This window comes from Solanum stenotomum, chromosome 12 (genome assembly GCF_019186545.1).
Source record: "Solanum stenotomum isolate F172 chromosome 12, ASM1918654v1, whole genome shotgun sequence".
Classification (NCBI taxonomy): Eukaryota; Viridiplantae; Streptophyta; class Magnoliopsida; order Solanales; family Solanaceae; genus Solanum; species Solanum stenotomum.
Window position 1 is genome coordinate 632,342 of NC_064293.1, and position 11,849 is coordinate 644,190.

Here is an 11,849-nt window from a genome sequence, read left to right on the forward strand (position 1 = left end):
TCCTTTTTCTTTTTCAATAGGTATAAGTGAGCAAACTTTAAATGTCCTAAAACTGTACTCGCACAAGAGAAAAACAACTAAAGAAAAGTTATCATCAACCAACACATACAAAGTCTCTCAATTGTTCATGGATCAAATGATTAATTTGCATCAAAATGGAAGAAGAGAGGAAGACAACACATGGTTATGAAGCAAGAATGCGATAGAAATACTTTAAAATTTTGTACAATTAGTTTTTTTCAAGTATTTTAGCTTATAGTACCATAATTGCCTTTTCCGTCAACAAATGATCTGTTCACATAGTTAGCGTTTCTTAATAAGTAGATCAAAATCGCTATTAATTGAACGTTAAATGTTTACAGTCAAATATCACGGGGACTAAAAGGTGAAATTAGGTAATAATACAGGGACTAAAAACGCCGTTTTAATGCACCGTGGTTGTGTTCCCGCCAGAGAATAGAGTGAGTTGGGTGATTTTGGGTTCCATTTCCTCTCTGCTCATTACTAGTACTTTGACTAAAATGGCGTCTTCTTCATCCAAAACCCTAATGGATCTATCGAAGCAACCAGCAGCAAAGCGTCTAAAACAGGTGTCTTCTACCGATAACTTCACTTCTAGCGCCTTGTCATCTTCATCTTCGCGTAAAGACTGTGATGAAGACCCCAAAGACGTAGTATCCTTTACGCCGGAGCAAAAGTCGAGAATGGAGTTCAACAGATCACTCGCAAAGGCCAAAAGAAACCTCAAACTATGTTCTGATAAAATCTCCAAATTAAACGCAAACGGTCTGTTAAACAATGCTCCTTTTACTTTTATGGCAAAATTATTTTTGGTTCCTTAACTTTGTGTTACGACTGAGTTTTTTTTTCATCCAAAAAGATCGCCATGCATTTTCAATACCACAAAAGGTTTCAAGGACCTCATTTTAGCTTCGTCTAGTAGTTTTTTTTAAAAAAAATGTATACAGCAAAACAAATTTCAAATAAGAAATTGACCAATTTATATTTCAACATAGTCTTTTGATGATGGTATTGTTGGTACAACTTGCACTCACCTCTGACTATTCCACCATTTTCATGCCATGACACACTAGCACATGTATTGGGTTACTTTGCCCACTAAGGACTTGTGCAAATATTTTCACATATTCTGGTTATAATCGTTCCAAATTAATAGTGGACAAGCAAATTGATGTGGCAAATCGTGTCTTATAATGTTTTGATTTTTGGACATAAATTTGTGCTACATGTATCCTTTTTGTTGTTCTTTAATGTTTGGATGTTATAAAAAAAGTTATTGAATTGGATTAATTTTAAAAATTATGTCAGATGTTTTGGACTATTTGATGGAAAGAAATTTAAGATGATTTTTAGACAAGTATAGTAATGTGCAGAAAGTTGAAATGTACTTTTTTTTCTATTTCATCTTTTTGGTGTAAAGAAGAACTCTTAGAGGATGCGGACACACTGATATCTTTTCATGCGGACACACTCAAGTATAAAAACTGAATGTTTTCTACTTATAATATTTATATTTTCATGCCAAAGAGCAATGTAGATCCTCAGTTTTAAAACTCAAAGTAAGATTGCTACTTACAGAGCCTTTGGTTAAACTACTTATTCCTGGCAAGGCACTGAAAAAACATCTCTTGTGTACCAATTGTTAGGTGAAGGGGGCGGATATGTGAAGTTACGGGAACTGTTGATTGAGGAGACATGGGTGGAAGCATTGCCAGGGGAATTTGAGAAGCCCTATGCAGGGAACTTGTGCAAATTTGTGGAAAAGGAAATTAGTGGTGGTGTCCCAATTTATCCTCCACTACATCTGATTTTTAATGCTCTTAACACTACTTCATTTGACAGGATAAAGGCTGTCATTATTGGACAGGTAGTGTTTCTAGTTTTTATGGTAGCATTCACATGTAACTAACAGTATGTTCTCAAGGAATCACAACCTGTATAGAATTGTTTTTTGTATTGAAAACTTTACAACCTTACCCAAAAAGGAGACAGTAAAATATTACGCAGTATGTGCACCTGTGATAATTAGTTTCTTTGAAATATTTACGCAGGATGTGCACCTGTGTTAATAAGTTAGTTTTGAAATGCAACCATCTAAATTATAAAAACCAAATTTCTCTTTTAAAATAAAATACACAAGTTGCTTTGCTTCTCTTTTGACATCTTCCTTACTGGAGCAATCTGGTATTTATTCATCTCAGATATCACCTTTAGGGGTCGTTTGGTACAGTGGCGAATTTAGGTGAAAAAAATAGGGCACCCGAACCCGTGGTCTCCTCGTAAAATTAGATATTTTATGTATATACTTTCTAAAATTTGTATAATATTATATTCTTGCACCCGTACTATAAAAAGTCTAGTTGGTCCACATGGTTAAATGTTGAGCTTTTGACTTTGAGGACTGAGGATCAATTCCCACTTAATACATTTTTCTTGGTGCACCCATCTTCAAAAAATCCTAAATTCGCCTCTGGTTTGGTATAGTGTATTAGCAAAAAATAATGCATGCATTAACTCTGTGTATTAGTAATACCTTGTTTGGTACAATTTTTTCAACACTCTATTATGTATTAACGTGTGTATTTCTAATACCATGGATTTTTAGGTTACATTAGCATGGTTAAAGAGCCCATTGCCCCTCATAATCTTTTTTACATCTTTTCTGCCATAATTGTGAAGGATATATTTGTAAATAAATATTTTTATGCAATGCTTTCTATTCTTAATACACCAAACCAAACAATGCATACAAAATAATTTATGTATAATTAATACAAGCATTACTAATACACTCCATTTAGCATTATTCTTTTACAATCTACCAATGACCTTTTAGGAATTTGGTAATGAAGCTACACTTTTTGGAAATATTTTAGCCTTTGCTGGAAGCATTTTTCTAACTTACAGAAGCATCATCCTTTTTCAATGTGATTTCAGGATCCATATCATGGACCAGGTCAGGCAATGGGCCTCTCTTTCTCGGTGCCTAAGGGTGTGAAAGTCCCTTCTAGTCTGATGAATATATATAAAGAACTTAAACAAGATTTGGGCTGTTCAATACCACTTCATGGAAATCTGGAACAATGGGCTGTGCAGGTGCTTCTGAACTTCTTGGTGGAACTTGTCATCTAGTTTATATGGGTTTCATATTAAAAAAATTTTCTACTGTGCTTTACATAAATCAGTTTATTTAGTCAAAATCAATGACTTGTTACCCTTACAATTTTCACTTTTGCAGTCATTTGTGACACATTTGACACATGAAGTGCTATTGAAGCATGAACCATCATTAAAACTACTACCATTTCTGATCTCTTTCACGTTAATTCATGGAAATCTATATTTGATATTTAAACAAAATGTGGCTGCATAATGTTTATGCCAGTTTTGTTCACTGAACCTACATGGCTACTTATAAGTCAGATCTTTACATTTCCTAATTATTGACCGTGTAACAAGCTGCAAATGATTGCAACTTTAATTTCCAATGTCAGCTAATCAAAGATCAATGTTCTCTTCTTTATCAACTGCCCATCATTTCTTTAAGTTAGGGCAAACTATTGAGTACATGGTTATCCAGTGGTTTCTAATGTAATAATGGTGGATCCTGACTTGGACCAAGTTGATATTTATGCAAGCTTATTTGATAGAAATACATAACAATCTGTAAACTATCAGTTTATAACTTTATAAGTAGTTTGAAATCTGAAACGTGTCACTTTTGTACACTGCTGGTGGAACATTTAGATCTAAACTGTAGCACAAAGATGTGTATCATAGAAGTTCTCAACTTACACCACTCCCCTATAGCACTAGCTCACTTGCATACTTGAAAGCATGCTTGTTTCTTGTTAATGTAAGAAGGTTTTTATTTAGAGCATACCTAACCTAGATTTATACTTTGTTTGAGCTGGAAATTAGAGTAGTTCATGGTTCAATGTGGAATTTCTGTTAAATGAAACGATGCTCTCACATCAGCAAAAAATAACTTTGTAAACCTTGAGGTACTCCTCTTTATAAGTTGTGTTTGTTGAGTTCCAACATAGGTCATTTAGGGATGGAAAGATCTCTTTACATGGTCTTGGGCAATCCTCACCTAATGAGCTAGCTTTTGGGTTGAGTTAGGCCCAAACTCATTTTCTTATCATGGTATCGGAGCTAGACCCATCCCATTTCTTTTACTCGATGTTGGGCCCCCATATAATATTTTCCTCACTCCGTTGCTAGGCCTGGGTGTGTGAGGGGGTGTTGATTGACTGCATCGGTCATTTAGGGATGGGAAGGTCTATTTATATGGTCTTGGGCAATCCTCACCTCATGAGCTAGCTTTCGGGTTGAGTTATCCCAAAGTCCCTTTTTTTTTATCAGTGTTGACAACACTTATATAGACTTCATTTTTTCGTCCTTTAAGTAATTGTCTGACATACACCACATTGCTTTACAGGGCGTTCTGCTTCTCAATGCTGTTCTAACAGGTGAATTTGTGTCTTCAATGGTTTTATATATTTGGTCTGGACACATTCCTTTTGGATTCGTTTATTCTCATATGCTTTTTAGGGCGATATTATTGCTATCGCGATGTGCTTGTGAAGATTAATAAGGAGATACTAACTGAAAGAATATCTCTGTATCTCTCTCTCTTCCTCTCTACATATATCAATTAAGGTGTGTTTATTTATAAGATCTGAGAATTCGATTTAGGTAAAAAAAAGAAGAAGAGAAAGTCATCATTAAGTCGGTAGAGAGGAGTGATTCTGAACCAATCTCAATGTATCTAGATGTTTGTTCAAGGTTTGAATTTGAAGGCATCTGACAAGTTTCTTAATGTACCAAGGTATCTCCTGCGATGTGAAATTTGCTGTATTTTGTAATCTTATTGTTAGACATCATATCTGTCATATTTCAGACTTTCTGTATGCTTCACTTTTATTTCCTAATTTTTGGATTGCATACACATGACTGAAACATAAAGATTTACTGACATGAAACCTATCATATAGAACTTGCATCCATATTGTTGCTTTCTAGTCCTATCCCATGATGTTGATGGTGCTCCATAATACTATCGGAAGCTGTTAAATGCCATGTACTATAGAGTGCCTTGGGCATGGCTGCACTAACTTACAATTACTCTTGTCCCTACATTGGCCCACTTGTTAGTGGCCAATGCACATGCAGTGCCCACAAATAACGACTGTAGTGTGCCTTCAGCGACCAACAACCAGTATCTTATGATGTATTATGCTACAAGCGAGTGAAGTTTTAGAGAGCAGCATGCAAGGAGATCTTGCTAGTAGTTGCCAACCACCTTTATTTAATAACAACCAATCACCTTTGTACTTGTATGAATAGGGGTTTAGCTCATCATTTGTAATTAGACAAGCTTAGGTCATTTTAATAGTGTATATTTCTGTTATCAGCAATACAACGAAATTTCCAGCATTCTCTTGTCTTCTTAGCTAATAGCTTCTTTGTTCTTGACTTAACCGAGTCAACAATTTGCTATAGGTCTATTTTGTCAATAATACTGAGCTTAGTACTCATTAGCAAAGCATAATGATAAGTGCTGCCTAGGTTAAGTGGGGTGTACCGTAGACTTGATCTAGGCCGACTGTGCAACATTTACTTGTTTTGCCTTCCACGGAAAATGTTAAGTTCAGCCATTCATCTAAACATACAAAAACAACCTGTAGGACCGGCTTAGGCAGAAAGATCAAAGAAGCTAAAATCCAAGGCAAAAGAATGTGTGAAAATCTTGTGAGATTGCTGTCAATAGTAAGTACACAATTATACAAATAGGTTTCTATTAGTATATGTATACAGATGGTGGACATTATATGGGCAAAACACTTGCACCAGAGTCGCTGTTCCAAAAAAAAAGAAGAAAGAACCAAAACGAAAACCTTGCATCATAGTTTGATTTCCTATCCAATTATTAATAGTTGAGAATATTTGTCTCTTCTATTTCTCTATCTACCTTAATTCACAAGTTAGTGTTGTCAACTACATTTTGATCTTTTGAAAAATTAAGATCTGCTGTTCGGATATTGTGTGTCTGTCCTTTTTAAACTTCTGAGGATATATGGTGGAATGTTACCCCCCTGTTTTGAAGAAGACACTCCTTCTCATTTGTTCTCGAATGCTTTATGGTATTATTTGCTTTTCTTTTTCATTGAAGAGATGGAATGACACTTCTTATCTTCTACAATTTAATAGCATTTTGAGCCTTCTCTTTTCCCTGATATACTCTCAGTCAGGCATCATCAGGCAAATTCACATGCAAATAAAGGCTGGGAGCAATTTACAGATGCTATCATCAAAACAATTTCTCAGAAGAAAGAAGGAGTTGTTTTCATTCTGTGGGGAAACTATGCCCAAGCAAAAGCCAGGTGATTCATTACAGGGCTGCAAATACTCTATTTAGTTTGTTAATATCTGATTGGGAATCCCGGCTTTATAATAGTTAGTCTGAAGACGACTTAGTTATTTTATGGGCATCACTTGTAACCTTTGCCCTTGTTGGAATTATACCTGCAAGCTAAGTGTTCAATAGGCGAAAGTACGAGGATAGGGGATGATGTGGTAACATTTTTTGAATGTCCAGTAGTAGATTTCTGGTTAAATTTCCTATGAATGAAATTCTCTGCTTTGCTTCCATCTTCAGCTTCTTGCTGATACTTTATGAGAGCCATTTCATTTGACTCTAGAAGTTTTATGACTTCTTAACTCAAGATTTGTTATCAAAACTACTGTTTCCAAGGATTTCTTTTATAAGTTTGCACTTTTTGTGTCGGACTTGTTATGTGTACTTAAAGTGATGGCATCTCAAATATTTCACTGAATATTTTTTCTCACCAGTATTTTCCCAAGTTTGAGTTTTTTATATTAAACATAGTGTGCTATCTATAGTGAAAGCTGCATAAGGCACCCTACAGACAAGGTCCACCAGAATATCATTTGAACTGGTGTTCTTTTTTCAAGTCATTACGTTTTGAAGATAAAAGAAACATATTTTATTTGTAAAGTAAACTACTATATTTTTCTTCTTACATGCTCGTAATTTTGGAAAAATAGTTGGTCAGCCTTATACTACTTGAGCTGCAGCAATTCTGTTTAATCTTTTTCTGAGAGCAACAGTTACCCCATCAACACAGGATTGTCAGACCTATTCGCTCCCTACAGTACTTTGTGATTTTTCGTTTCCTTCGCTTAGAAATAAATAGCAATACCTGCAGCTAGTTACAGCGACATCCCAGTGAGTTATCCTTGGTACAACTTTAGATGCTAGATAGTGATTCTCCAATATTCTGAAGAGGTTAAAGTTTACGATTTAGGTAATTGCTTTGGATGTCTAATGAAAGATTCCATAAAAGATTTTTTATTTCTATAAAAAGATCAAATTTAACTGTAAAAACACTGGGAATGAGATTGCGTTATTCATCTCTACTTTCTTGAAATTGATTCGATATTGTGCAGATGAGGTTCAAACAGGAACTATTCCTTTTCCCTCCCAATTAACCCTTTTGTTTTACAGGTTAGTTGATGAAACAAAGCACCATATTCTCAAATCAGCACACCCTTCTGGATTGTCTGCAAACAGAGGTTTCTTTGGATGCCGGTGTGTTCCCTTGACAACACTCATTTCAACTGAAATTCTCTTAAGCATTTCGTGTTTTATAATTATAGTGCTGTAGTTATAGTATACGATTTTAATTGTTATATTGCATTAAATATATTATTTTCCCTATTTACTTTTATGGATTGTGTTATATAATACTCCCTCCGTCCCATTTTATGTGGCACATTTCCCTTATTAGTCCGTCCCAAAAAGAAAGTCACCTTACTATAATGAGAAACAATTTAACTTTCAAATTTCCCTTTTAGCCTTAATGAATTGATTTATAGTCAATCAAATATCTAAGGATTGTTTTAGACCAAAAGTTTCAAAAGTCTTCCTTTTTTTCTTAAACACCGCGTCAAGTCAAACGGTGCCACATAAAATGGGACGGAGGGAGTAATAAATATCCTCATGGAAGGGGGAGGCATGCACAACATGACTGATGCATACGAGCAACCAATTTGCCTTTTTTATTTGTTTCAAGGGCCTGGTTTCCTCTGAAGTCACAAGTTCTCTGCTCAGGAACAAACGGGAGCCAGTATAACAATGAATTTGAAAACTAGGTTGTTTCCATTGTGAACCATGGATGTGTCTGCATCGTGATTGCCTTCTCCCATTTCCTCTCTTTCAATCGTTTTCTGTGTTGAGCAAGAAAAATAAAAAATTTCTGGATCAGCTTATGATCACAACTCTTCCTGTGTAAAATGATTATCTTTTTCTTGGTCTTGTTTTGGGGTGTCAAAATTATCCCATGTAAACATGACCCGCCCAAATTTGGGTTGGTCATTGACCTGCCCATTTATTAGTTCAACTCATCAAAAATGGGTTGATACGTAGCCCAAATTGACACTTGAAAATTTTGTCACATATTTTTGAAAGGACATTTTTTATTTGATATGTCATATATAGTCATAATAAAGAAAAAAAAGGTTCTATTAGGTACTAAAAAAATTATATAACAACAAATAAAAAAATTTAAACTTAGTAAGAATTTGGCGGGAAGGGTTATGACCTTTTTAGCCCATTTCAGCCCAAACAACTTTAGGGCAGGTCAATAAACCAGCCATTTATTGACTCAACCCATTTTGACCCGAACAAATTCAGCCCAATCCACCGATTTGACACCTTTAATCTTGTCTGCATGGAGCAGGCTGCTCACATGATGCCCAGAAATAGTAGTGTGATTGGATGAAATTTCTTTTGCTAGAATGCAGTGGGATATGGTGTCACAGTGGTCAACATCCAGCCATTTACTCGTGCTTGAGTAGATGCCACCTTCTAACATGAGATTTCTGCAATTTTTTAAAATGACAGTGTTTTCTGTTTACATTATCACGTTTCATGCTTGAATTGACTAGGAAGTTAGTATTAAACTGTTTTTCTTGCCTTCAACTGGTGATTACTTGTGCAGGCATTTTTCACAGACAAACCAACTTTTGGAAAAGATGGGAATGCCTCCCATTGAATGGCAACTATAAGCTGCTTCTCAACCATCATTTTCGGAATGCTAGTGCTACAGGGATTTGCCATTAAGAAGTGATTCATCTAGGTATGTAGATTTCATTGCTTTACCAGGTTCACTTAAAAATAATTATCATCTGATATCTTCACGTACATAGTAGGCTAGTAGCTATGGCTGGCAACTGCTTGCTCACAATCCACCTTCTTGGCAGTGGATAATTGCTTGAGAACTGCAGCTTTGTAGCTCATTACTCTCGTTTTTCTCTTTTGGGATGAAGTAGCTAATTACTTCTTTCATAATCATCTCTCATTTAGTGCATGTTTTTGGTTGGCATCCGTTTAGCAATCTATCAAGTGATCTTATGTCTTTACCTAAAAAATAATGATCCTGTGAAGTGGAATAACGATTTGGCAATGCTTCTATTTTTGTGAAGGTTTATCCATAAGTTGAACAAGGAAAGCTTTATTTTTTAAGTTTGGTGTGGTGTTAGTAGTGACTATTTTAGTGATCTGCATGAGTCACACCGCATACATGTTCAGCACTGAGATCAAGGAAAATAGTGTGGATGTCCAGAATGTTTATTTTGGATATAGTGAAAATCTTATTGGGTTTCAAGACGTATAAATTGATGAAAGTTATCAAAACAATCATATAAAGGTAAACAAATTTTGTTTAATTTTCAAGGACTTTGTGTTTTTTTATATAGTAGGATTCATTCTTTTGCATCTGCTGCCTTATTAGGTTACTAAAACTTGCTGACTACTGAACAAAGAAGCTTAATTCATTGCTGCATCCTTCATTTCAGGGAGGTGTCTTGCGGCAAATGGAAATTTGGATAAGGTTTTGCTGCTTGTTCCTATTTGTCCATTCTCCTGTGAAGGGTTTTACTTGGCTTCCTGTTATTTTGTAATAGTATGCATACATACTACTGCTTTCTAGTTATTGGAACATATATATCTTTAGTTATTGAAAACTTAAACTAGATCGTGATTTCTCATTCTATTGTAAAATGGATTCACTCGTACTCTTTTTCAACACCTTGATCCTTGTACTTACTTTTATATATTTGTAATTTGAATTAACAATTAAACGTAAAATATGAATGTTTTCACCTTTCGTTTAATTTTCTGCTTTAGAGGTGTACTGGAATATGTCTCATTTTGTTTTGGTTAAAAATCAACTTGTCAAAAATTAAAAGAAGTTACTAATATTAGAAAAGAAGTAGTGATCGAGTATGCAGGTAATTTTTACTGCTCGTCTTAGTTCGGTGTTTGTATTAACTTGTTTCTCTTTGGTATTTGTTGTTCATATTATTACCTAGAATTGTTTGTTGTGATATGTTAAAAAATCTGATTCATGTTCATATCGCGGTTTCAGATATATGTTCGAAACTTGACACGTTGTATAGACTCTTTGGCATCATAAAAGTATGTTGTTTTATAATTTGTATTCCCTTCATGTATTAAGTTTTGAATAGGCTTTAGATTAGCTTGTGCGTTAGATTCAACAATTAAGGTTACTAGTTACGCAGATTAGCAGTTTGTTGCTTCTTAGATGTTTTATTTACTTCAATAGTTGGAAGTCAAAGGTTTAAATTAGTAAGTTTTTTTTGTTTTGTTTTGTTTCTACCATTCCTCAACTTCAAAATCTTAACATGTTTTAGTTTCAGTAGAGTAGATATTATTCCCTTCTATCTAAATTCGATTAAGTTATGGAATTTTCTATTTTCCTCTGATTTATGCATAAGTAGTGAAAACTTGGAGATGTCTAGTACTTTGGTATAAATTGGTAGCATAAGCTATTCACGCGGATGGTAGCTTATTGTCTAGTTAGATGCTTTGATTTGTCCCTATTTGGTCTGTGACATAATCTGAAATAAAAGGATCAAATTTTATGTTTTACCCTCCATCCCTCATAATAGGGTGTACAAAATTAAATCGAAAATCAAATCAAACCACAAATTGAGTCAAATCAGGAAAAATTTTTGACTAATAGTTTGGTTTGAGTTGGGTTGGTATTGAAAAAGAATTTGTCTATACTTGGATTGGTTTGGTTTAAACTAAAAAGAGTGAACCTAAAATCAAACCAACCCCACATTATATATTTAACTTTTAAAATTTATTTTATACGTAGAAGTATTTATTTTGATATAATTTTAAATATTTTTTATACTTTTTCATAAATGTTATCTTTTAACATATTATGTCAATTTTTTGAGACTTAGAATTTTAAATGGTCCAATAAAAATTATGGTGTATAGATGTTAGTAACTCTAATAAACCTCAAATCAAAATCAAATCAATACTTATGCTAACAAAAAAATTTAATTCAACACTAAAAATGATAATAATGTTAAATATTTGTTTTCAGTTTTACATTGATTTAGACATTTAAAATACATAACCTAATTTTAATTTTTCTGTTATGTTTAATCATGTAATTAATACTTATTAGACTTATTTTAGCATGGTTTAGTACTTTTAGATTATGATAATTTTCACTAGAGATAAGCATAAAAAACACACCTAAACTATCTCATTTTTTGAGTTTCATACCTAAACTATTGGGAGTGTGAGTTTCGTACCTAAACTATTACTTATTAGTTTGAGAAACATACCTTAGTAGTGTGTGTAATACACTATCTTTTATTTTTTCAAACCTTGCCACATGACATTCCACATCGATAAAATATTCTACATTGGCAAAAATTAAATAATAAACTATTAGTATTAATTAAAGGTTAAAGTA

The 11,849-nt window shown here is 33.9% G+C and overlaps 1 protein-coding gene across 3 annotated transcripts; it reads left to right on the plus strand.

Moving 5' to 3' along the window:
• The first annotated feature begins 422 nt into the window (after positions 1 to 422).
• Positions 423 to 10,179, plus strand: LOC125846724 (uracil-DNA glycosylase, mitochondrial). Of its 3 annotated transcripts, none has more exons than XM_049526308.1 (8): positions 424 to 786; positions 1,668 to 1,888; positions 2,959 to 3,117; positions 4,466 to 4,496; positions 6,275 to 6,410; positions 7,556 to 7,639; positions 9,051 to 9,188; positions 9,843 to 9,866. In XM_049526308.1, the coding sequence occupies exons 1-7, from the start codon at positions 522 to 524 to the stop codon at positions 9,115 to 9,117; spliced, it is 963 nt and encodes a 320-aa protein (XP_049382265.1). In that variant the 5' UTR covers positions 424 to 521; the 3' UTR covers positions 9,118 to 9,188; positions 9,843 to 9,866. The 3 variants fall into 3 exon arrangements, with proteins under 3 accessions (XP_049382266.1, XP_049382265.1, XP_049382264.1); XM_049526307.1 differs by lacking the exon at positions 9,843 to 9,866 and adding an exon at positions 9,907 to 10,179 and having other exon boundaries at positions 425 to 786; XM_049526309.1 differs by lacking the exon at positions 9,843 to 9,866 and having other exon boundaries at positions 423 to 786; positions 6,279 to 6,410; positions 9,051 to 9,173.
• Positions 10,180 to 11,849: the final 1,670 nt, after the last annotated feature.